Below are 27,986 nucleotides of genomic sequence, written 5' to 3' on the forward strand. Positions count from 1 at the left end.
TAGCTATCTTAGGAAAAAGTCAAAATTTCACTTTCAAAATCAACGCATTTCATGCTTTCCACGAATGACGGCGTTTTTGAACAATACTTTTAAGTTTTCTTCTCAAAGCGGATATTAACGTAGGGGTAATTAGAAGCGAAAATCTAACTTGCCGTTACATAAACGACACTATTTCGTTGGTAAATTTTCTTACATGTCTTGTGGGCCCACGTGCAGGAAGACACAAAGGATCCGACCCTGCAAGCAAGGTAGTTGGAAAGCTTATTCTTTGTTTTTATTCATGGAACAGTGTTTATTTCAATGTCTGAAGAATGAAATTTTAATTTTCTGAAATGAAACAATGTACAAACAATTGTTTAGCTACCAACTAAAAATATTCTTTTCAATTTTTTCACAGAAAAATAAGTAGCTATAGCTAGCTAGCTACTAGAGAGAGAGGCTGGCTAGCTATATCTAGCTAGCTACACTTTTTCTGGGTGGTTAGATGAGTTCCAGCGTAGCTTTATTTGTTTACTTTTCCTTCTCACAGAAACATTGTGTGAGGTTTTAAGCTATATATTTATTATCGAGTGTACAGTACAACGAGGGTGCCGATAAGCCGCATACGCCGTAAAAAGTGCGGGCGTTTTCGGGCGAGATTTGGCGTTTTAAAAAACAAACAAGTATTTGCCCGAAAACCCCCGAATAGACCCGAACAATGCCTGAAGAAGAAAAGAAAAACAGACACTAATGATTCAAAAAACTATGTGGTAGCGAAGTTCTTAAAATAATTGTTTCTGATAGTTTAAAATAAGATTTACTTAATAAATAACTTATATATAAACTTTATAACTCCTTTATCTTCAGGCGCCTTCTTCCAACTATCGTCCACATGGTATGTTTACAAGGAATTGCATTTCGGGAATGTTCCGGGTGAATTCGGGAAAGTGCGGGCGGTTTCCGGGCGACAACCGCCAATTTAATTCGAAAAGTCACCCGAACTCGCCCTTATATATGCGGGCGTTTGCAGCTTATCGGCACCCTCTTACAGTACAGTTCAAATGTAACCTTCCGCGTGCGCACAGCTCACATAAATAATTGCTTTCATAATAGACTATTGTCTTTTATAGAAAACTAGAAATTAAAAAAAGGTTGCGAAGCATTTCGCAAGTTGCAAGCAAAATTAAACTATCCAATATTTTTTTCTCTAGCGCTGCTTGTTTCTTTGGCGCTAACATCTTCCGAAATACATCAAAATTGAATATCATAGCGTAGAAGAACCCTGGGGACGAGGTAGGAAAATGAACGCTCTGCAGAACAATTCGTTGCGCAAAAACAGTTTTTTTGCGAATAGACTGCACGAGTATTTGATGTGCGTGGGATATTCTTTTCAAAATGTGCGAGAAAGTTAGATTACGCGAAACTAACAAAAACAAATAACGCGTGTTAAAATCTTGTACCGCATTTTCCCACAGAATGATAAAAGTAAAGAGCGCAATACAAAATTACACTTTTAGCAGTATTCCGAAAGATGTGTAATACATCGAGTTGTACAACCCGCAGAAGTTGGTCTTAACGTTAACGATTTCGTAAATGACCTTACAACAAAACAGTATTTTTTTCACATAAAAATACCGGCACTAGAAGCCACAGAATCTGCTGGAACGAATTTCGAAAACTCACGGGAAACAATTAAAACAAAAACAAACAAATCAAAACAGTTTTTTAACTTTATCAAGATTTATTAAATAGCTTCAATTCTGGGCAGAAAAACAATAACGGTTTCGCCTTATTTCACCACACGCATTGGACGATTATATCACTCACTCCCATTGTACACAATCTAAAAGAAAAAAAAAAACATTTTCATATAGTGAAGCTTCCAGTACCTTTAAGGGATGGCCAAGTCAATGGAATTGAAAGCGCTGTTTTTCATCTCATAAATAATTAAGGCTAATTCGGAAAAGTATAAAAGAAAAAACTAAACAATTCAGCAATTTTACTAATTTTATATGCAAAGTTCCAACCATATCAATAGTTTTCAAATCTGACAAAATCATTTTAAAAGTGTTTATTTTTTCAGAATTTGATTGATGCAAGGCCAAAGGAAATTTAAAAAGTTTATTGTCCTAGACCCATTCAAAAACACATGCTTCTCATCATTCATTTTTTTTTTCAACCAACATTAATGTAATCACCCAAAGGAAAGGATAATGTCTCTTGTCTGTGTTTTAGAAGCTGAGTACACAAATACAAAAATATTACAAGTGCTGAACTTTGGCAATCATATTTTGCAATCAGACCCTTTTAAAAACTATGCTGAATCATGTCAATTATTAAATTCAGCACTAATAGAAAAGCACCTTGGATAGGATTCTTTGTTGGATGAATAAAATGACTGACAAATGGTTTATCGTGAATAAAGTAGTAATTTTTACAAAAATAATTTAAAAAATAAACTTTTTTATGTGGGTTGTTCTCAAACACACGTGGGCGGTGGACAAGAAACTGTGATGTAATTTCTCTTGGTCTATTATTCCTGAGAATATTCTAAAATAAGAGGGTGTCAATAAGCTGCAAACGCCCATATATATATAGGGGCGAGTTTGGGTAAACTTTTCGAATTAAATTAGCGGTTGTCTTCCAAAACCGGCGTATGCAGCTTATCAGCACCCTTGTTCTAAAATTACAAGCAGTTTCGAAGATGCCCACGCCGTTTAGAGGACGTGTGCGGCTTGGACATCCTTGTTTAATGACAGTTTTAATGTTTTAATGTCGTTTTAAACCTTGTTCTCAGGGAGGGTGTATGGGCAACTAATTCCTATTGACAATTACATTGCTGTTGGCTTGATAGCAAAAGGGATATTTTTTTTAATTACTGTAACAGGTTACTTATATAATAAATAAAAAACGTGCTCACTCTAGCACCCAGAGCGATTTGTTTGTCTGCACCCTAGCTACAGGTTTTTCTTATATCTGGCTATCAGTTAGGTAGTAATACAGCTTCTCCATATGTATTCTATAAATTACTTTTAATTCTTTTATACAAAACAGAGCTCTAGCCAGCTACCTTTCGTGTGATTAAGCCTTACCTTGATTTGGATAAAACCAATTAAAATTGATAATATTGTATTCTTACATCTTCTTAGAAACAATAAAATAAAACACAGCTCGGCACATTATAATTGTACAAATTACTTCATTATTTCTTAAGAAAAGGGTAGCTTACACAGGAGCTTTCCAATCCAACTCAAATCTCCAGAAAAAGCACAGCAACAAAAAAGCTTAAAATACACAAGTAAAGTCGATTAGAAACAGGACTAGCAATAAATTATTTCAAAAGAAGAAAACCGTTTTAATATTATTATTTATCAATGGCTGAAGTTATAAGAGAACTGTAGGTCTAAATATTACTAAGATTTTTTTCATAAACCATGGAATATTGTAACCTACGATAGCCAGTGAATCTCTTATATTTCCGATGAATGTAATTTCTGAAGTTTGGTTAATTTCATATCGAAGCGACAATGGATAGCCATTGGTATGTAGAACAACAACTCGACATAAGAATTGATACAAGCAAGGGATGGCTTCAATGTAACCCCGCTTTCCACTTTCACCTACATAATGAATACAGAAGAAAGGTAAGATGAGTTTCCCGTGGAAGAATCCACTGTATTCCATTTAATTTATGTAGCAGATATATGTCCATCAAAAAACAAACAATACAGCAGTGCGCATCTTACATCTGCATTATTATATAAATGACCAAAAAAATTAAAGGTGTCCAACAACTGCAGTATTTATGTGACATTTAAAATCTAAATCTACTAAAATTACTGCTCTGACCATCTGACAAATGCGAAAATTATTCGGAAAGAAGTTTCCAAAAGCATTTCAACATACATCTCACCCAAAAAATTTAAATCACTCAAAACGCCACATATATACAAAAAAGCTAATCAATGTCAAACACAAATCTCTCTCATGTATATGTTAAAATCAGTTAGTTTATTGCAAACCCTGCCAAAGGTTGACACAAAATGTGAAAAATAAACAAAAAATTTTGCCTAAGTAGAAATTTTTATCTAAGGTGTTAAAAAGGGATTTGCAAGGATAAATTATAATGCAATAAAACAAAAGTTTAATCAAAATGTAAAAAATGAGAGGTAACGACAAAATCAAAGTTTGCAAAATTTAACTATTTCAGTACATAGCATATGCCCTCTAAAACAATATTTTAATCCAAAATGCCAAAGAAAAACAGTTTGCAACAAAAATCAGTTATTTCGATAATATTGCATACACTCTTTCCTCACAAAAGCTTCACAAACTGTAAAAAAAAGAATGGTTGTAGGGAGTGCTTCTGATTCAACAAAAAAAGTTTTTTTGACATATTGCATCTAGCCCTTACCCATTAAATCTTACACAAAATTTCCAAAACTATATACGATTTAGAACACATCAAATTTAAATCGAGAAGGATCAGTCATTTCGATATATTGCACGGAGTCCTCCCCAGTAAGAATTTATACAAAATATAGAAAAACAAAGCTTGCAAGGTGTAAAATTGAATTCTTCTTCTGTGTATATATATATGGTCCTTCCTCGCAAAATTAACATAAAATGTCAAAAAGGTTCAGATATAACATCTAACACAACAAAAATCAGTTCTATCAGTATATGTCATGCCATTGTCTTCCACCAAATGTTCCCCTTAAAGTTTCACAGACACAGCCTGTAAATTAAAAACAACTAAGATCAGGTATTTTGGTCTATTTCATACCATTCTGTTCCAAATAACTTATAAAATGTAAAAATTGAGTGGTAAAACAGAAATGTCAAAAAGAAGAAAAAAATAGCTTACAAAGAGTATAAAATTGAAATCAACAAAGTAGCTCTTTTGGTGTATTAAATATAAGCCATACGCACAAAAGTTTACACTAATTGTAAGAAAATGGTTGTGTTTAGTAATTCTAAATTAAGAAAAGTCAGTTCTTTTAGCATGCTGATTAAGGTTTTTGCCCACAATTTGAAACAAATTAAATTTACATTTTAAAAATAAGTAATTTCTGAACTTTATTTTCAGAATATTTGGAGGAAAAGAACTTCGCAAACCAAAAAAATCCCAGGAAAATGTTTAAAATTTTCAGGGTTAATAACGTTTGATGTGTTTTGTGGGAATATATATACTGGGAATCTTTAGTTTAAAGCTAGCATTAGCTAGCTACAGCAGCTAATAGCTAGTCACTTAAATATAAACTGGAGACTTAGCTAGGCAAAAAGAACATGGCTACATATATATATATATATTCCTAGCTAGCTAGCTAGTTGTTGGTGGTGGTTGGCTTTTTATGATGCTAGCTATAAAACATGTCTGGCAACAATAATATAATCAAAACTGAAAATAAAACATGAAAAAACCTTACAGAACCTTGCTATGATTAATTTATAAAACCATGCTCTTCTTCAAATGTTTTTTTAAAGATTTATTTTGAATGAAAGAGTAGAGAATACTCAAAAAGAACAGCCATCTTTTTCGTAAACACAATTTCCGTTTTATGCTAGGAACTTCATTTAACAGTCCGTATGCTTTGTGAATATCTAATACCGTTTCATTGTAGCGATACCTATATATATATGCTAACATAGAGTTTTTTTGGCATAAGGGTATATATATTTATATCGTTATTAGCAGCGGGTTATATATTTACACCTTATGTGCGATTTCTTTGAAGTACATCCCTAATCTTTTTAGTTAAATTTAAGCGTACAGCCACGTCATAAGAAAGTGACCCGTGATTTCCGTGTCGTGGACTCACAGTTTTAGTCACGCAAGGGAATTAATATATAAGATTTGTCATTAAAATACAACTATAATAGTATTAGAAGCAAAATTGAAAAATAATTAATTATTTATACAATAATTAGCTATAATACAAAGAAATAAGGCATATTTTAGGTCGGTAAAATATACGTGTCTAAAATGCCGACTACCGTTTCTTGTTCACAGCGTATTCCTCTTTGTGTGTTCAAGTTCTGTGGACATATAATCTGGACCAAAAGATGGAGGGTCAAAATCCGGGGTGGGGGGAAGGGTACAAGCTGTACTTATTGCATTTTTAACTAGACTTATAACTTTAACCCTCGGTCCAAACTTATTTGTTTTATTAGGAAAAAAATACCCTAGCTTTATGTGCAAAAATACCAGTCCTTTTTCTTTACGCTGATTTATATGATTTTTTTGCTATCGAAATTTTGAGGATCTGAATAATTCTCTTGGTATACCTCGCGCAAACGTGCTCCACAATTTTGCTTCGCAATAATTACACCGCTAGAAATTGAAGAGATCAGGGAAACTGGTTGTATAAATAACAATAACCTGCGTATGACGATGTTGAGAAAACTTTCAGTGTGATGTCTATAGAATTTGTAAACAAAAGCAATGAAAAATAAACTTTATTATACTATCTTAATTTTTATCTTAAAGAAAGATTTAAAATATCTTATATTTTCAGAACAAGATTTCAATACATCGTTTATTGCATACATTGCTTTAAATTTTTTGCAAAACTATAACTTGTGTTAGTAATCGTGACGCCAATCTGAGAAGACTCTAGAAAAAAACAAGATATGCTTTATTGTTGTAAGTCCCTCCTTCGTTATGATTATTATAATTTATCATATTATGATGAAATACTTTTGCTAGCTTTTGACGCTGCAAAAGACTTTAAATATTCTGAACTAAACAACCATAGTCCAAAAAAGAATTTGCACTTAAATTTAGATTTTTCTATAAAACTGCGCAAAAAACATTAAAAGACCACTAAAATTGTTTGTTTTATTATTTTAAGTAGGAGAAAAATAACTTGCTGTAGAAGTTTCAAAACAGCGCAAGTATAACTTGCTGTAAGACTTTCAAAACAATACAAGAAAAATTCTTGCTGCATAACTTTCAAAACAAGTTTTTGATGATGCAAATATTTTATCTTTTTACCTTGAGAACTAGTTACATATTTTTTATTGAGACAAATTATTATTATTCAAAAATACATGCGAAAATATTATGCGAAAATACATAGAAAAAAATTCTCCTCTGTTGTTATTTTTTATTATGTTTTTTGTTGTTCCTACCATACATTCTCGATAAAATTATTTTTATTTTGCCAACCAACCAACCGTAAGTTACTATCGACTTTGCCCGTAGAACAACTAAAAAACATTGGAATCATCTTATGTAGCACAAACATCAACACTGCATATTTTGTGGTAACAACATTTCGTTAGCCAGGAGACCAAGTATAATTTTTCTTACCACCAGGAAATTGGAATTACTAAGGTGGGAAAAATTATTCTGTGTATCAAACGATTTTTCTGTGGTCAGAATACTGACCATGCTTTTTGATTGGTTGGTTCTATTGTTTTTTGCTCATGTGGTCAATATCGGGATTCTTTTGTTTTAAGTGCTACTGGCTTTACTTACCTGAACAAATATAGTTAATTCTTAAATTATTTAAGAGGATGAGACGTGACCATGCTGACTTAGTGCTGATTAAATGATTGTAATTCGAAGTTTGTTTTAAGGTGGATTTAAATTTTCGGGATTTGTTCTGACATTTGTGTCTAAGCTTTCGTTTGAGAGAGACTGAATTTGATATCTTCGAAGAAAGTTACATTTAGATACAAAAATGTGAGGTAACCATTTTAAAATTTAGAGTATGAGTATGAAAGACCGTCTTGAACCATGCCACAAGTCGGTCTGACCTGCGTCGGCGAAGAAACCTCTGCAGTAATTTAACTTTATTTTCACAAAAGTTTTTTTCAACAAAACAAACCTAAGAAAAGACTTTTTGATACTGCAAATGTTTCTTCCCTTGAAGTGCTGGGAGAAGAGTTTGTACCCATATAAGTAATATAACCGAACAAGAAACAGATGTTCTAAAACCAAATTCATTTTTTATTTATTTATTTATTTTTATTTTATCATTTATTCAACTTCCATTTGGTACAAATGTTTTTTCTGCCTAAATTATGAAAATGTATATAAAAATAAAAATATAATAAGCAAATATAATAAATTAATGTTCTTGAAATAATTTCGCACACCTGTGTTCATCTTTGCACTAGAAATAATGCAAGTAACTTAAGTGGCAATGATGGAAAAAATCTGTAATAAGTCAAAACAGCAGTTCATTTTGGCACAACCTCAGTTCTCCACCGTTTTGATCAGAATTGTAAATGCTAAAGGGACAAGAGTTATCACTGGGTAGTTTATGATAAAATTTTGATTTTTCATATGCAGTGCAGTGCAGCATGCACTATCAATAAATTTCACAACTTAACTTCCAAAATAAATCCTTTAGAGATAAAAATTATACATAAATGTACAGCATGTTAAACAATCAGTAAATTTTACAACCCGCCTCTTAACTAAAAATCCTTTTAAAATGAAAATCATGTAAATATTTTTAATTTTTCGTTTCATATTTTAGCTGTGAGAACATTCGTGGTGAATCTCTATCTCTATACAGTCACCAATAATTGAAGTGGACCTGACATAATACGTAACTGGGTCACATGCCACAAAAAAGAAGATTGGAGCTAGTTTAAAAATTTTATCGAATAATAAGTTTGGATATATCATTGGGAATTTCTCATGCAATTCTTCTGGGTAAGTCCAACTTGTAAAAGTACCTCAAAATCCCTTTAACAAATATTATTCTTCTATGCATCATCATCATCATCATCATCATCATCATCATTCTCGGCTTAACGTCCTTTTTCCATGCTAGCACGAGTTGGACGGGTATATTAATGACCCTCTTCCAATCTGATCTAGACTGTGTTAGATCTAAACTCAACTTCCTCTGTATCAAGTCTGTCCTTATAACCTCCTGCCAAGTCTTTCTCTGTCTGCCTCTGGGCTTTGCCCCAGGAACTATCAAGTCTCTACACTTTCTTACCCAGTTATCCCCCTCCATTCTTTTCCAAGTGCCCCAGCCAATTCAATCTTCTTATCTGGATAACATCTTTAATTCTACGGATGCTTCTTAGCTCATATGAACTCTTTCTGTTTCTGAGACTGGCGTTACACATCCACCTAACCATTCTCATATCATTCCTTTCTAAACGGTCAAGATCTTCCTGCTTCACTGCCCATGTCTCACTACCGTACGACACAACACTTCTTACACAGGCCTCATACAACCTACCTTTTAACTCAATTGACAAGATGCTGCTAGTCAACAAAGGAAGTAACTCTCTGAACGTTTTCCAAGCAGAACCTATCCTGCAAGTAATACTTCTTCCAACACCCCCTTCACTGCCCAACATATCACCTAAGTAACAGAAGTTCTCAACTATCTCTAACGAGCCACTGTTGTACATCATTGAAGCTGTATATACTTCATTCTCTATAATCTCACCTTTGCAACGGTTGAATACAAACTGAATGTCAGCTCTTAACCTTCTAGCAATACTACTGCATTTCTTATGTACCCAATGCTTGCAAGTCTGACAAAAAATTGAGTTACTACCAACCCCTTTCCTGCAAACTCCACAAGGCCACTTTCCAACTACAAGGTCACACTTGGCTGCGATGCTACCAATCATAACTTTAGACTTTGCTGTGTTCACCCTTAGCCCTTTCTCTTCTAGTCCTTTCTTCCACTTCTCACACTTTTCAACTAATTCTTCACAGACTGATATTTGGGATGGTTTTAATTTGTTTACATTTCATTTTTTATAAGCAATGCTAAAATTTTAAAAACAATTGCTAAACAATTTGTTTGGGGCGAATAAGAGATGAATGATAGTATGAATAAAATAAACAATTTGCGTGATAAACTTACCCAGGTAAACAATGACTAAACAATTTTTGTCTAAAAGTTTTGTAATTTACGTTTGAATAATTTAATGATGCACACAGTACATCAATGTTTTACCACTTTTGAAATATTTTCACACATAAAGAAAGTAATGCTGCAAAGGTTAAAAGTGAAGAGTTTGCTAGTAACTACAGTGTGAAAATTAAACTTTTTACAAAGAAATTATCAAGATTAAGATGTTCGAACACTTTTTTATACCCTGTTACTCTGTTAAATTTTTAACTTAGATATAATTTTACTCTTATTCAGTATGATGTCATCAAATTGCTGGTGTTTAAAGAAAATATTAAACAACACCTGGTGGCTGGTAGCAATCAAATATTACTTTTTTTGTTTCCACTGTTTAAAGAAAAATGTGTAATTGCTACAAACAAAAAATGTTTTTATTTTTGACATGAACAAATTTTGTTTTGTTGATAAAACGTGTTTGAACTACTTTTTCTTTCTAGAAAACATTTTAAATGAATATCTAGGATTAACTCTTGCTAGAGGATACGGACTAAAATTGTCCTAATGATTTTGTACTTTAGGCTTTGTGTAGAATTGATTAAAATCATGTATGAAAACCTTTTGTAGAAATTAAAATATTTGTTATTTATCATTGTTTCATTTATTGCTGTTGTGAATTGAAGCATTTAGATCATTAACATGGGTAGAACCTACGTAGAAATTTAAGTAAAGGGTGAATTAAAACAAATTGCCCGACATTCCTATTCAGCCCTGATGGTTTCATGCATGTTATTTTATTTTTTATTTTCTATAAGTTTAACAATGAAACTCGAAACTAAAAACATTAGTATTGTTTTATTGTGAAGCTCAACTTTGGTTATGCGGTTTATCCATACCTTATGCGATTTACGTGCATCATAGGTCAAAAGAACACGATTGTGTACCTCAAAATAAAAAGCCTGATATTTCAGTGCAGATTCTCACTGACTTGTGTCAGTTTTCAACCTTCTGAGGAACTATAAATAACTAAACATCATATTAATACAAAACTGTTAGAGTTTTTGTATTGTATTGTGTTGGTAATTTTAGTCAACCATTTTTATAAAAAAATTGACTAATGTTGTTGATTTATAGCACTAGTCATTTTGATGGGGAAAACAAGCAAAAAGAAAAAGAAACAGCAGCGCAAAAAACCCAATGTTGCTGCTGACGACGGGAAGCTGAAAGAAGCAGTAAAGTTAAATTTGGAAAATGGTACTCAAGAACTGGAACGAATGCAAGCTATGCTAGACATTGTATGTGTACATATATATATATTATGGACTGTCTTAGTATGTTTGGTAAGGCAAAGGCAACTTTATTAGTTGTTCTGCAGGCAGCAAAATAATTTTTTGGGTCGGTAGGTAGGTAAAGTAAAACAAAATAAAAAAATTATAGGTTTAGCATAAGGAATTTTTTCTTATGGAGCTAAATAATATGAAGTAATAAAATTCCTTTACCTTCATGCACCGCACAGGGAATGCTGTTTTGGTGTAAGGAACACACATAATGCAAGTTTTTCAGAGTGTGAGGTTCAAATGAGAATAAAACTGTGTATTAATATTTTGTAGTATGGTCGACCATAGCTGTAGAAACATACAAATTTATTCTGTTTTTATTTGATTTTTGAAAATATCGTTCTGTTGCTTGTAATCCTGTCATGCTTATATCATCAGGGTTTAATCCAGGAAATTACTTTGGGCATCGGTAATCCCTTAAACTCTCTTTCAACCTTTTCAGGAAACGAGAAACTCAATTTGTTTGTATCAAACAGTTAATATTATAAAGTGAACCTACAAGATCTAGAACTGTTACCACCACATTTTTCCCTATCCATCATAACAAGAAATAACGCAGTTTTCATCTCTATTTTGGGCACCCAAGTTGGATGTCCCTTAAATCATTATAACGATGCCAAAATTGACCTGTATTAGCTCCTGATCATATTATGTACTTTATGTACCATGTATGCATATGTCACTTCGATTTATGCATACATGTCCCAGATCTGAACCCGACTGAGGTGTGAAATCTTATCCGTTTTAATCAAGAACTACTAAATCAATTGTATATACAAATTCTAAAACAAGTAATTGTGATCTTTTTATTTCAGCTGAGTGGACCAAATTTTGATGAAGATATAAACTGTGCTCTTGCAACCATTTCCAGTTTTGTTCTTGAGGAAAAAGGAGCTGGACTTTTTACTGCACTTAATGGAATATCAAAAGTCTCGTCTCTTCTTTTGCACAGCAGTACAGATATCAGAGAAAGTTGTGTGGGAACGCTGCAGTAAGAAAAATGCACTTTAATTGTTTTATTGACCTGGGCAACTGTACTCAAACTTTCCTTTAATTTGAACAATTTATTTAGCCCAGTGAAAAAAGTCACTTTCTATTATTCGAACCTCTATAATTTGAACATCTATTTTACTACATATTTCGAACAATGAATTCTGTCCCAACCCTTTTTTTTCTCTCTATTATTTGAACATCGTTAAAAAGTTAATAAAGTGTATACTGAGTGGAATGTTTTTCAACACAGATTCCAATTTTGAATTTTATCAGAGATTCCCTTTATTTATTAGGCGGGTCTATATAATATTTTGCTAAATATTAGTTTGGATAAGAGAAACTATCACAGAAAATCACAATTTGTTTTTCAAAGGAAAAGATGTTTAGAGTTTAAGTACAGCAGAATGCATTTTCATTTCTTTAAAATCATCCCTTTTTGACTACAGTCCTAAATACAGCTTTAAATGGAAAGTTACTTGCCAGAAAACTGTCTCAACTTCCTACTATTCGAACTCTCTATAATTCGAACAAATTGTTTGTCCCCCTGCAAGTTCAAATTATAGAAAGTCTACTGTGATATTAAAAGAGAAATCATTGAAAATTTGTAACAAATTATTGAACTTTACTTTGCTTGGTATTTTTAGATGATTTTGTTAAGTGATATAATTTCTACTTGAACTAATATTCACAATTTTTATCCAAGACAATTCTTTATTAATTATTGGTTTGCCCTTTTTCAACTTGTAGTTTGTTGCAGGGTTGATCGGTCAGCGAATTTTTTTCACCTTATCGTCAGATCTTTTTTGGTCTTCTTAGCAGGTTGGTGGGCAAAACGTGTTGAGCAAAAAACAAAAAAGATGCATTTGATTGGTTGATTCATCTCAGCCGTCAAAAACCTCAGCAGACAATTTGAAAATTTTCAACTTGTCCACGGAGGTATTTGTCCGCTGACTATTGCTCATATTTGCTAAATTTAGAAACATTACTATGCATCTTTTCTCGCACACCTGCTCAGTTTTTATTAAATAGAAGTCGGGATTGTTGTGGTTGTGAATTACATGTCAATAACACCTAGAAATGATACCTGCTATACTGCTCTTTTACCAGAAGCAAATCATTTCAATATGCTCAATGTGATAGCAAAGGTATAAATAGAGTATAACAACACCCAAGAAAAAAAATGTTCTCCAGTATTGTGTTATAAAGAGAGAGTAAAAATCAATTTTCCATTACAGAACAGAACTGAACAATAAATGTAGGGTTTTAAAAATTTTTTTATGTATTTTCCAATATTGATTCTGAAGGATAAAAAAAAATTTTAGCTTCAATTTTTTGGTCCATGTGACAAAAACAGCCTGTTGGAAGAAAATGTTACATAAATACATAAATAACTCTCACCTGGTCTCTTTATAAAAACAGATCATGCTTAGATGACTCCAACTTAATTAGTTGTTCTACAGGCCCGACCGACCCTAATTTTTCATGAAAACAAAAAAAAATAATATTAAGCAAAAACGTTTTAAGGAAAAAAACAAATGAAAAAAACAAACATGAGCATTGAAGATAATCAATGATGTTATTTTTTGTTGCTGAATGTTCATCTACAATTATACTAAACAAGGTGAATCAATAACGTTACTTTTGGATCACCATTGGTAAAGACACTGGAAGTTGATTCTTTGTTCATGGTAATTTGTTACGATTAAAATAAAATGCGCGATGCGGTAATTTTGTAATCACAAATATAGTTAAGTGGTTAAACAGAAGTTTATAATAAAAATTAGCTACTTTCGCTAAAATTCTTATATTACAAGTGAAAAACAAAACAGATAATTATTGTCATAACACCCTCCTTTGTTATGATAATTATACATTTTTAAAATTACGCTAGCTAAACTTTTAGTCAATTAAATTCAGGAAATATAATAAAAACAAGGTAGAATACGCTTGTCGTAACACCGTCATCTGTTATGAATTTTAAATAAATGATTTTAACGCTGCAAAAGACTTTAAATATTGTCAACTAAACCATAGTCTGTTAAAAGAATTTGCACTTAAAGTTAGATCTTCCTATAAAACTGCGCAAAAAACAATACAAGTTACAACTTTCAAAACAGCACAACAATAGTTCTTGCTGTATAACTTACAATACAAGAAAAATTCTTGCTGCATGACTTTAAAAAACAAGTTTTTGAGCATGCAAGTATCTTTTTGCCTTAAGAACTATTTTATTTTTTCTTCACAATTAAAAAAATATAAACTGTGTGCGTTATGCGAAAGTACACCCTCCTCCGTTGTTATTTTAATTAATTTTTTGTTGTTGTTGTACCAACCATACATTCTTGATAAAATTATTTTTTTTTTACTGACCGACTGACTGTAAGTTACTATTGACTTTGCCTGTAGAACAACTAATTAAATTGGATTCGCCTAAGGTGCACATCCAAATACGTCTAGATTGCACCAGGTGGTCATGGATCATGTGATTGCCCCATGTGCAACAAAATCCATGCACATTTCTTTTTATTTTTCATCCAAAGTTTAAGGAAAGTTTAATTTTGCTGATGTGAAAAAGCTGAAAAATATCCCATGTTGGCAATTTTATTTTATTTGAATTAATTGTGATAAAGTAATTCATGCCATCGAGTCAATGCTATGTGATGTGATAGATAGAGTCTATCGCGACATTTTGATAGACTTGGTTTTTGATTCAGTCCTATCAAAAATATGTTAAAAAATCTATGGTGTATCGAACGTGACACACAGAGGGACACAATGTTAACATACCATTTTTACAGTGCCTTACAACATCCTTATTTTTTCATATTTATGTAGGAATGTTCTTTTGATGTGTGGTGAGAATGTTGCAGATTTAATGCTTAATAATGGAGTGGTTGGAAATGTTGTGACACTTTTCAAACAGGTATGTGCTAGTTTGTACGTTATAAGCTTGAAATTTCCAAAGTGTGTCATGCAAAGCTTTACATGAAGTCTTAACAAGCTCACTTGCAAAATTTAATTGGTAGCCAACATGTAAATACCAAGTTATATGGGTAAGAGGTCTTGAATAAGCAAACAAGTTTGTCTTGAATTATTTTTATATTTATTAATTCATCCTTTTAAAACACTTCTGTCCCTATCAAACCTTTAGTTCAATATAACAAAAATGCCTTTTGCATTTTCTCCCCTTATTTGGCAAACTTTGCTGCTTTCCAATTTTATGATTATGTTACTAATGTTTCAAATTGTTTTGTTTCACACTCCTACCCCTGCTGCATCTTAATTATAAAAATTTGTAATTTTGTAATTTATCTTTTTTCTTTCCTATCTAGGCACACGGAATTCTTTGCAACAACAACATGGCAAACTCTCTCCCAAAAGAAAATTTTATTAAAGAGTGTAATTTTTTGGGAGAAGCTTTAGTTTTTTTCACAAACTTGAGGTATATATGTTTTGCATTTTCTGACTCTATTTGTTGTTGTTTAATGGGTGTAGCAGAATTTTTCACGAAAGAGGGAGGGTTTAAAGTGAATCTACTGAAAAACATTTACCTGAAGAAAGTCTACTCCTTCGAATTTTTACGAATGGATGAACAACACTAAATGCATTGTGTCAAGGTGTTGTTTATGTGCCATCTTGTTCTGGCTTTTCTGCTTGATGAATTAAGTTGGCTCTCATCTTACATGGGATTAGTGAAAGGTCCACTAACTTCATTGTTTACAAATTTGTTAGTGCGTTTTTAAAAATTTCTGGAAAGGTAAAAAAACATCCTACACTACACTAAGGTGGCAGTAACCCTTTTAAAAATCGGCAATGTTTTTTTTTTACAAAATTAGTTACAATAAGTTATTTTAAGACTATATCTTCATATTTTTTTGTTATAACACACTTGTCACGATTTTATGGTTAAAATACTATTATCTTTCACCAAAAATATTCAGCCTCAACAATTCCTCTTTAAAACAAAATTCATGAATAATTAATTAGTTCTGCTGAATATAGTTTAAGTCTACACGCTTGCGTAAATTGTACAGAAAGAAATGACGTAATTATTAAAGAGAAACGATAATAACAACAAAGATGGCGCATTGTGCAAAGATGGCGCACGAGCTTTAACTTTCGATAACATTTTTGTTTTACTTTAAAATTTTCAGACATGCTTGGTGAACCATGCAGCCATGATATGGTGTGTGAATAACTTTTTATTTGGAATATTTTTCTTTTAACAGCGTTTGATGCAGCAAGGGATGCTAGCAAATAATCTTTTGAAAAAAACAAAAGTCTATTGTTAAAAAAATAAGAATGAGCAAAAAAAATCCACACCCAAGGTTCATTTAAAAACAGATGCTGATGAAAAATAACGAGATTGTAAAAAGTTGGAGCTCGTTGAAGCTGATTTTTTTCTTGTTTATGATACAGTTGTAAATATAAATTTCTGCTGACTCAGCAATTTTAGTGTTAAGTTAAAATCATTTTAATATGTATTAAGGCCTATATTTTCAGGAAATAGTAAAATGGTATAAATAAAACACTGAGTAAATAGTTCAGCTATTTGGACAGCTAAAAAAGAGTTCTGCCACCTTAAACCTAAATTTAAGGCTTAATTTAATGTATAATATATGGGGCAATAATAAAGCAGAAACGACTTTTAAACTCAAGAAAATTTTAAGGGGACATTCACAGAAAAAAAATTTGCAGTTGGCAGCCTGATCAGATTTTTATGGAAATTTGTGGGAAGTTCCTGGCAAAGTATTTTTACAATTTAATTTATATTAAACTCTTTACTTAAGTAGATTTTTATTTGCAAATCTTCAAATTGTGCGTCATAATTTTTATATTTAACATAATTTTTTAGTGAGGCATCAAATGTTCTTGTTGAGTCCATAGATCTGGAATCATTACTGCCCTTTCTTCTTGGAGTAGTCACTTCAAAAATGTTCGACGACTCCTTTCGAATCAAAGCAGGTAAAACTTTGTATACATTTGGGGAAAGGGGGTCAGGGGAGGATTATTAAGTTTTTCAGAAGTAGTCTGATTTTTTCCAACAAAATTCAGAATATTACTTTTTTATCTAATATTAAATAAGCCTTCACAATAGCTAGTGTTCCCATTAGCTAATGTGTAGGTTTACTATGTACTAATCCATGTCACGTCTGATGTTCCTATAATAATCATTTTCTTTTCTTCTTTCTGTAAAGTCGGAGTTGGAGGGGAGTGGATATAAGTACTATAATAAGTTTTCCAAAAGTTTCTGAAAAAGAAAATTAAAAAATATTACCAGTTAAGTGAAACAATATTAGAAATACATGATTTTTTTGCAAGATAGCATTTTAAACTTGCTCTGAATATGAGTTACACATTTAAAAAAGTTGTAACGTTCATAATTAGTATTAAAATTAAAGAGGCACCCATATATAAATACAACTCACCATAGACAAAGTAAGTTCAATTTTTTGTTAGTGCGAAATCATTACGAAATATAGTTTTCGGTAAAATGAGAAGGTTTAACCAAACATGGGGGAAAAAGAAATAACCAAGAAATGATGAAGGATGAAGTGCATAAAAAACATCTTTTAAAATACAATATTGCATCATGGTTTCAGGAAACCATTCGAACAAGATATATAACATTTCAAGAAGCTAAGAAGATATTTTAATTATACGGAACAATTTCCCCTGGTACTTTGTATCCTTAAATAAATTGTGAATGATATATATATTTCGGTTATGGATTGTCTGTGTTAGAGCTGATTTTGTCTATAATGGAAAAAATATAAACACCTGCTTGCACTACATATAACCTGAACCAAGATTTTTTAAATTTTTTCTTTGTTATTTTCCACAGCGCATTGTTTATACACAATATCAGAAGAAAATCAAATTATGTCTAGCATTGCAATGGCTCGTCCCGATACATTTGCAGGATTGTTGCCAATTTTTAAAACTGATACCGAAAGTAACCATCTGCTTCTTCCTATTCTGTCTGGCGGTATGTTGTCTTCTATTTAAAATTTGTCTAATGAATCAAAATTAATTAGTGACCAAATATGCATTTCTTCTAAGCAAAAATAATAATATAAAGCTATAAATTCAGTATAAAATAATACCGTTTATTAATGGAATTTTTAGCGTTAAATTTACTATTAAATTTAAATAAAATTTTAGGTGAAATTTGTCAACCCTAATTTAAGAAAATTTAGGGTGACAAAAAATTAAAGTTTGCAAATAATTTGGATGGATATATATGTTAGCCCACTTTAAGTGTTTCAAAAAATCAGTTTCCTCATGACAGCACTAAATGAATTTGACTCTTAACCCTCTTTGAGCAATATCTATCGTAATATTTTTTATTTGAAAATGGGTCAAATTATTTGTCAGCTCTTAATGTCGACATCTGGAGTACATGCTGAAAATTTCGGTCAATAAAGTTTGCAGTCGATAAAGAATAAAAAACAGATTTTAAGCCTACATTGAATTTGCACATTTTATTTCAGGCGTTTTAAACAACATCTCATCAGGGCTTACTGAAGAAGTTAACAGAAACGTTCATGAAAATATTTTAAAATTGATTTCCGCTATTCTCGCATCAAGTGTACCTGCTCAGCTGCAGTCTCCATCCACTAAAGAAGAGGTAAGATGGCATGTGCACAGTTGGGAATTACTTTTATGAGGAAAGCTTGCATTTTGTTCTCATGGATACAGACATAATAACTTGAACTAGATAAATTGAACTCAATCAACTCAAAATGTAGCTATATTATTCAGCAAACTTTGTTGGGATCTACTGATGATTTTCATGCTAACTAGATAATAACCGCTTCATAGTATTCCACTATAGATAATGAAGTGTTCTTAATTTTCTAATTTACAATTTTAATGGAGCACCTATCATGATAAAATGACACATTAAGCTGTTTTGAAAATAAGTACATCACACTAAAAAAAAATTCTTAAAACCATCAGCACAGTATAAAGCATGTGATAAATATTTTAACAACTTCAATATATAATTATCAATTAAATAAGTAAATGATGGAAGTTTAAAATTCTTAGGGATTCCATTCCGATGGCTGTCTATTCTTCCTTTCCAACGGTGCTTAAGTGAAGTAACTTGCTACAATTACGTATAGCATTGTTCTAACTTGCATTGCTGCCAAAAACACTTATAATGCTACAAAATGTTGCTTTTTGCATGTTAAGGTGTGTTTATGTAAGTACAACTGAGTATGTAAAGATTGCATAATGCTTTTCACCTTTATACGTTGTTAAACCATCAGTGTCAGAAGATATAATATCACTTGCTTGTACTCAAGCGTCACTGGTAAGATGAAACTAATTTATTGGTATTAGCCTAATGTGGTTATCGTTTAATTAGGTGCCCTTGATGCTTGTACATAGTTAATAAACAAAATATTTTGTTCTAACAGAACTAACTTGTTTTCATTTGCTGTGATCTTAGATTGATGTTGGTATTAAAACTTTGACAGCACAAAGAATTGCTCTTGAACTCTTGTCCAATATGATCTGTCCAAATGGTATGTAAAAACTTCTATCTACTTCCATTTTGCATAATCAAACCTAAAACAATTTTTAAAAAGGGCACATATTTTTTATATTCATTGTTTCTCAAAGTTTTTTTTTTTAATGATTTATTGGATATAAAATCAAATTTAATTGTTTGTAAGATGATATAAATATAAATACAAATATTTTCCAGGTAGCCATAGATCTACATTTTTGTTTTTCACTAAAACATCTAAAGTTTTGAGAAATAATAAATATGCATTTAATGTGTCTCAACCATTACAGTATCCTTAAAGATAAGGAAGACTGTCCAATTTCTCATGTTGACGATTTATATCATTTTAAGACTGCCAATTCATCTAATACAGATGTGCTAAACCAAAAATACGCTCTTAATAAATTCTTAGATTGTCCTTACCCCTCAGTCTGGTAATATTGTTTCCCAGATTGTAGAAACCGTCTGCAAATACTCGATTTTAAATCATGTTTTCTAACATTTAAAGTGAACGACTCCCAAAGCCTCATTTGATATTCAGCCTCTCCTTCCCTGCAGGTGACGATGACTCTTGGGTGGAACTTGAAGATGATGAAATGGACACAGAATGCATGGACGAGGAAGAAGAGACGCCTGTTGTAGGTTTTTTGATGTATTGTGACGTGTACCTTTGTTTAATTGTAGGATGGCTATTGTAGAAAAAGTTTAGATCCGATCTTCGAGTTAGTTTAGTAGGATTTTTATGTTGAAGTAAGATAAAAAGACGATGTTTTTATATGCTTTCAACAGTGTTAGCACTCATGATTAAAAACCAAACTGCTACCGGAGTGGTGATCACTGCTACGTTTTGTTATTCTCTTTCTATTTAGCTGAAGAGTGAGGAGAGTGAAGGTAACACGAAATTATTGAAGGAATTGCTTGAATTTGATCTTCCAAACAAGGTGAGTGTATATCTACACGCAAAAGAGTTGTCTTTAAGTAGCAGTCATAAATTTTGTATTATAATTAATTTTTTCAATCAGGTTTTGTCGCAATGTGTTGTCTCCAATCTGGATCATTTGGAAAATCCATTAATAAAAGAAGCGTAAGCTGCGTTTTTTTGGTTGTTATTGTTATTACTATTATTTACCCAGGATAATCTCTTCAGTTCCTATTGGTATGTTATCAATCAGGGTCCTGCCAAAAGGTCTTAGTGCATTTATAGCGTCCTTTTGAATTATGGAAGACGAGCAAGGTCAGAAGTCGCCCAACTAGGGAACTGCCTAAGATATCAATCCTATTCTCATGCTGAACATTGAGAAGAAAGGATCGATAAAAACTTTTATAGGCATGACTTGACTGGGGTTTGATCCCAAGACTTTTCGCACTGGAGGCAAATACTCCACTACAAAGTCAGTTGTTTGATTGCCTTTACTATAATTTTATTACATGTAAGCTCTCTATTGTTGGTTAAATTATGAAGGATAATCACACAAAAAACTATTGAGCATTGAGTGTTGAAACAAATAAAGTTCGGGACAAAGTTTTAGGAACGCGCTATTTAACTTTTAACTTTGTTTATTTCTAGTGCGTCAAAAGTGGAGAATCGGTCCTGGCAATGTTTGAGCAACTTACTCTCCATCACACCTATTGATATACAAGGAGAGTTTGTTGATAACATGTGGAAGCTGGCTCTCTCCTCCCTTGTTGTTCCAAACGGTATGATTACCACGGTATATTTATGCTAATTCAAACGCATGCTTTTATAAAATGAGTGGACATCCCAACCTGACGAAATCTTGTTGTTTAGTAAACTATTTCCATAAATAAAATAAAAAATAAAATAAATAAATAAATAAATAAATTCACAGTAAAGAAAAATCGGGAGAATATAGTTCGGGACTACAACGTTGAGTTAGTCCCTTTTCCAGACCGAATTTCAAGCCTGTAGGGGAATTAAAATTTGGTAATATCTATTCATGGAACAGCTTGTTACTATTTCAGGTTAACCATTTATAATGGTCTAAAAACATTTGTGGCGTAATTGGCGTAAGATTTAATCAACAGATTTTGCAAGAGATGGTCAATAGATTTAGAGAGAGAGATCGAGTCAATAGATTTGGAGAGAGATCGAGTCAATAGATTTGGAGAGAGATCGAGTCAATAGATTTGGAGAGAGAGATCGAGTCAATAGATTTGGAGAGAGATCGAGTCAATAGATTTGGAGAGAGATCGAATCAATAGATTTAGAGAGAGATCGAGTCAATAGAGTTGGAGAGAGATCGAGTCAATAGATTTGGAGAGAGATCGAGTCAATAGATTTGGAGAGAGATCGAGTCAATAGATTTGGAGAGAAATCGAGTCAATAGATTTGGAGAGAGATCGAATCAATAGATTTAGAGAGAGATTGAGTCAATAGATTTGGAGAGAGATCGAGTCAATAGATTTGGAGAGAGATCGAGTCAATAGATTTAGAGAGAGATCGAGTCAATAGATTTAGAGAGAGAGATCGAGTCAATAGATTTGGAGAGAGATCGAGTCAATAGATTTAGAGAGAGAGATCGAGTCAATAGATTTGGAGAGAGATCGAATCAATAGATTTAGAGAGAGATCGAGTCAATAGATTTGGAAAGAGATCGAGTCAATAGATTTGGAGAGAAATCGAGTCAATAGATTTGGAGAGAGATTGAGTCAATAGATTTGGAGAGAGATCGAGTCAATAGATTTTGAAAGAGATTGTCAATAAATTTAGAGAGAGAGATCGAGTCAATAGATTTGGAGAGAGATCGAGTCAATAGATTTTTAAACAAAATACGAATATTTCTGGGAAAAGAATCATAAGGAAGTATATATATCACTTAGGGAAGAAATTTGGGGAAAGTACTAGTTTGCAATACTTCTGTGGGAACCATTTATTTTGCTTACATTACATTTCCCTTTTTAGACGCAGTACTCCGGAATGTTGATATTGAATTTCTTGATGCTATATCGAGTGCTGTGAGGTCGATTGTTGAAAAGTTCATTGGGGCGAAAAAATACGAGGTATGACATTTTGATTTGTTTTTGTAAAATCATAACTTTATAAGCAGCAGTGCTGACCCGGAATTTGCTGGACAGCCGAGTCTGATTTAAATTGGAGAAATTGCCAGATTTAAGACTAGTTGGGGATTGGGGAATTTCAGCCCAAGTTAAAATTTCAACTTAGATTTCAACTTTTAAGGAAACTACAATGTTTACCTATACACTTTATTCGTACTAATTCATGTGCGTATCAAATTTTGCCTTTCGCGCTTGAAGTGTGATTCTGGTCGTGCTGTACCAATTTTTGCGTAAATACACATTTCCGGAGCTACCGTACTTGCATGTACCACTGCTTTTTCTCGATTTTGTTTCGCAAAAAAATGGATTAGTTAGTAGAAATCCTTATCAAAACTTAAATATATACGAATTCACCTTCGTACGAAAACGAGGCTTACAACTACAAGCCGAGTAAAAGAAATAAGGGATAGTTACAACAAATTAAGTTGAAAGATTACACACGCCTAAATGTAATGACGCTAAATACGATTTTAAGTTATTTTGTATGGATTGTTTTTGCACTTTGTAGACGGGGGAGGGAGTGACATTAAGTAAAAGATTACATTTTAAAAAACGACATTTTTGCTCACGTCTGCATTTTTGAGTCTCAGCGATTGTAAAATTCGGAAGAAATACCAGACTAACTAGAAATACTAAACTAACTGTGTTTAATTAGGACCCGTATGAGTGAGACTTCAGCCAAAAGACTTTTGAGATATGAGACGGAAAATATGAATTCGAATATATTACATAAAACAAAATACAAACACGTCTTGGAACAATTTTTTTTTTACTGTGTTGGTGTGTGGATTGATTGCAGGAAGTTGACTGGGTGTCGTGAGTTGGCCTTTGATGAGAATTAACTTTAAAAGCAATAACTGAAAGTATATGATTCTTAACAGTTTCCATTTTTTTAACGAAATTTGATTAATTGAGACCAATTTTTTTCTGCCGATTGAGAATTCCATTCACTTTACGTGAGTATACTGTAGTTTTTTTAGTTTTTAGTTTATGTTGTTAATAAAAAATTATGCGCAAAATTGTCTGAAAATTTTTGTTAGTTAATTTAATTTAGTGTATCACTTTAGATTTGCTGTTTCGACACTCTGATGTTGGGACATAAGATTTTGTCGCAAGAGATTACTGACTCGACAAAAATGAATGTGATCAGTGTTTTCGGTATGATTGGGAAATACGTATGTACGAGAGAAGAAGGTCAGCAGATTTTGGAAGTGAGTAGATATGTTTTGTACTTTTGTAATGTTGTAATAGCGAGTGGATGTTACCTCTAATTCAGAAATTTCATTACTGTTTCAAACTTGTTTTGAACACTTGTGCTTGAAAAAAGCAAACTGTTGCTTGAATACACCAATAATATATTTCATGTTAACCTAACAATATTTGGCAGCCCAGAAATTCAAAACTTTTACACTTTTTTTTTTGGTTTTTCTTTAAAAAACATGACTTTAAGAAACGCGAGTCTAAGATGGTATTTTAAACAGCTAACTCGCGAAAAAATGCTTTCAACAGCTACCTCGCGAAAGTATATTTTCAACAACTAACTCGTGAAAAAATATTTTTAACAACTAACTCGCGCAAGAATACTTTCAACATCTAACTCGGAAAAGCTTCTCGAGAACTAAGAAACATCGGACTGAACCCCAAATGTAGGTTTAGTATAAAAAGTTGGAAGAAACATGAAGCGATGTATATATCTTTATTATCGTAATTTTTTTTTCTCTCTTAACTTTAGAAAATTGGATCTCTCTTCTGCGAAATGCTCAATACCTCCGGCCTGAACCTGGTCGTGGTAGCAGAAGTACTGGACGCAACATTCGACACGTTCGCGGATGGACCACACGTGGATGTTGTATTACAAAACACACAGTTGCTTCAAACTCTAAAAACACTCCTATCTAACTTAAAAAGCCGTGTAAGTGTTTTGATTATGATGACCAACTTGGTGTTTTGCTAACTTGAAAACGGCGTAAGCGTTTCGACTGCTATCTTTTAAGAGTATAGTTTAAAATGGAGCTGTGTTGCTAGCCTGCAGCGCAAAGTTACGTGGACCAGAGCGGAAAATCGTACTGAGTTGTGCACGCTTAGGTTAAAATTCTGTCTTTGTGCGGACATTCAAATGTTTTTGAGTTTTGTCATCTAGATACTGTTTTATTCCATAAATGTTATTATGTACCAAATTTGGTCCGGTATTTAAAATTGCTTCGTTTTTGACGAGTAGCGAGATAGTGCACGCAGTTTATGCATGTTGGACTTTACACACGCCTAAATGCAAACTTGTCAAAGTTCAGAGTAGACTTAGACTTGTTTATTTCGTTAGGGCCAAAACCTTCGAAAGTGCTAATTTTTGCTAACTCCACAAGATTTCGGACCTTTTTAAGTGGTGGAGTAGATATTGTATACTAAGATTGTAAAAGGTGCAGCTAGCGCATTTTCGACGTTGGTTACTCAACCTCCGGCTGCAGAGCACAGTAGTCCAAGTGATGGTGCTTGACCATTTCAAAACAGGCTTGAAAAACGCACAATTTCCCAAATATTTTTCCACCAAGGTTGTAGCTTAAACAACTCCGTGCTTTGAGAATTAACTTGTGAAGTCTCGTATTCTGGCCCACTCGGTGTTGATCATGAAATAGTAGATTACCTGTTTTGTTGTGATTTTGTTTTATTCCGTGTGTTGCAGAAATGCAAAACAAACATGAGTTCCACTTTAAATCCTTACAACAGTTGATTTATAAGTATAAGCATGTCTGGTATATCTTCCTTCACTTTTGAGTGACAACATGTGGGACGACTATTTGAGAAAAATATTTTATACAGTGCCTCTGGGATTGTTTATGACAGTAGAGAGAATAACATGATGATATGTGAACCAGCATGCTGATTCTTTTAATCTAATCCTTGTTCTTCTTGTCGTTGTTGTTGGCAAAGATGCAGTTTGGTATACTTTCTACGGAATGGAACTTTTCGGTACTGAAAGCACTAACTGTCTTAGACTAAACAACAAAAAAGAAGAAAGTTGCAAAAAACTAGCAGAGAAATATTTGTCACGATGAAAAAGCAAACAAGCAGTGGTGACGTGTATAAAAAAAGTGAAAGCATTTGTTTTTTTTCCGCAGAAATGTTTTGCGGCTGAGCAAAACAACAAAAAATTAAAGTGTGATCCAGATACGCGCTTTTTTATACGCAACGGAAAATTTTGGTTGAGTGTTAATGTTGCTTGAGTTTCTGTATTCTACAGACACAACTGTTATTATTATTATTCCAAATATTTTTTACAGGATATAGCCACTTCAGAAACACTGTTATAATGTGGGTCTTGCGTTCTGAATGTATACATTAGGTATACACCGGCTTTGCTTACCCAATTTCCCTTACATGACATAAGTTGACCCGTAACTGTGTTAAAGGCGCTTGCTAAACATGCCGCGCTGTGGACCGATCCACAGACCTTGTGATTACAAAGTGTATATGAATTTGTCGTTAGACGTAAATTTCGTTATGGTTTACACCTCTAACATGAAGGAATTCTGTAATGTCTGATCATTTGTTTTTGTTTAGATGAGAACAGAAAGAGTATCATTAGGCGAAAATATCGGTATCGTGGACATGGCTCGAGTCAATTTAAATCGGTTCATTAAGTACAAAGAGAAAAGGTGACCGAGACAAATTTACATGTAAAAAAGAAAACACTAGCACAATAAATCCCCTAAGTGAAACGCAATCGAGACAACTGGAAAATTAGACGTGACTGAAAAACTTTCACATCGCATGAAGTCGTTGGTTCACTGGTTATAACTCCAGTGAGCGCGTTGAATTGACACGAACCTAATGTGCTTGCATACCACCTTGAATAAAACAATTTTTTTTTTGTTTTTAGCTAAATACCACCTTGGTAGCTTCTGTAATTTTATAAGAACAAATATACATATATATACATCTTGTAATAAACGCCCCTCTTAAAGTTTAAGATTTGTTATAAACGCCCCTTTTAAAACCCCATATTTAAACGGGGCGTTGCTTCGATGACAGGGTAAATATCAACGCTATTTGAGAATTAGAAATGAACTATACCTAACAATTTCGTATTAAAATCTGACATCAAAAATGTGTTTCGAATTAAACGCCTTCTCAAAAAAACATCCTTATATAGTTAAAAAAAATAAACACCAGCTCATTTTTTGTTACTAAGATTTTTTTGAGTATATTCATTATATTAGTTTATATACGATGTTCAAAAAAGAACCTCGAACGCCAAAACTACGCGTTTTATTTCTGTTTAAGAAGGAGCAATCCGCAGAGTTAATGTAAGCCTTGCCTTACCGTAGTTAATAACGGTTTTAAAGGGGGTAAGTCCAGCGTGCGTACTTTATGAACGCCTTTCCCAAACTGTACTTGAAATCAGTTTTTACAAATAAAATAAACTTGGAATATTGGCTATTCCTGTAAAGAATTTCCGGTTAAAAATCCGCAAAATATTTGCGACTTCGTTTATGTTAAATTCGGGGTTTCCTTTTTCATGACAAAAATCGCCGAACGCCGTACAAGCAAGTCCAAAATACCGACGTACTGTCTGTTGGTCATAATTTGAGACCACGTAATTTTGAGATTTTTTAAATGTCTGATATATAGAAGGATTTAATTTGCTTTCCGGCCAGCGTCAAACTTGGTCGACGTTAAAACGACAGATGGCCAGAAATCGTGTAAAACGACGAGAGATGGGCAGTAAAAAATTGTAGAAAGTTGGAGGTTTTCTAAATAATTTGCGTGAAATGATTGGCTTCTTGAATTCCTTAAATTGTTCTGTGTTTGAATCCGTAATTATTGACAAATGACTTCTAAGGTTAATAATTTGAGAAAAACTGAAAAACATCTGGAAAAGAAAATTTGATTTTGCCGGTTTGCTTGTTTATTTGCTTGTTGTCCTCAAAAACAGGACAATGTTATTAAAAATGATCTGAAGTTTAAAAAAAACTTTTATAGTCATTCTACAAAAGTTTTTCAGCGGGAATTTATTTTCGAGGTTTTACAAAGGAACTTCAAATGTTTCTGCCCACTAAATTTCAGAACATAAGTCACAAACAAGAATTGTTTTGTTAACATAGGTGAGTGTGACCACGCGAAACTGTCTCACCAATGCTTTCCCCCACATGCTTCATTATACATACTTGAGTTTAGTAGTTTTTTACACATCCCACATGGTTTCGATGTCGGTTACCATATTACGTGAATTTTAAACAACCTTTTTCC

General features: G+C 32.7%; 1 protein-coding gene across 3 annotated transcripts; it reads left to right on the top strand.

Annotated features, from left to right (window-relative positions):
• Positions 1 to 142: 142 nt before the first annotated feature.
• Positions 143 to 26,673, top strand: LOC130614030 (HEAT repeat-containing protein 3-like). 3 transcript variants are annotated; one of them, XM_057435421.1, is made up of 18 exons: positions 143 to 248; positions 8,472 to 8,650; positions 10,950 to 11,110; positions 11,968 to 12,143; positions 14,981 to 15,068; positions 15,478 to 15,587; positions 17,001 to 17,110; positions 17,991 to 18,134; positions 18,640 to 18,776; positions 19,605 to 19,680; positions 20,223 to 20,302; positions 20,534 to 20,605; positions 20,687 to 20,748; positions 21,232 to 21,362; positions 22,588 to 22,685; positions 23,810 to 23,953; positions 24,475 to 24,654; positions 26,298 to 26,673. In XM_057435421.1, exons 3-18 carry the CDS (start codon positions 10,964 to 10,966, stop codon positions 26,394 to 26,396), a joined length of 1,854 nt encoding a protein of 617 aa, XP_057291404.1. In that variant the 5' UTR covers positions 143 to 248; positions 8,472 to 8,650; positions 10,950 to 10,963; the 3' UTR covers positions 26,397 to 26,673. The 3 variants fall into 3 exon arrangements, with proteins under 3 accessions (XP_057291404.1, XP_057291403.1, XP_057291405.1); XM_057435422.1 differs by lacking the exon at positions 143 to 248 and adding an exon at positions 1,254 to 1,272; XM_057435420.1 differs by lacking the exon at positions 8,472 to 8,650 and having other exon boundaries at positions 144 to 248.
• Positions 26,674 to 27,986: the final 1,313 nt, after the last annotated feature.

Source organism: Hydractinia symbiolongicarpus, chromosome 11 (genome assembly GCF_029227915.1).
Source record: "Hydractinia symbiolongicarpus strain clone_291-10 chromosome 11, HSymV2.1, whole genome shotgun sequence".
Taxonomy (NCBI): Eukaryota; Metazoa; Cnidaria; class Hydrozoa; order Anthoathecata; family Hydractiniidae; genus Hydractinia; species Hydractinia symbiolongicarpus.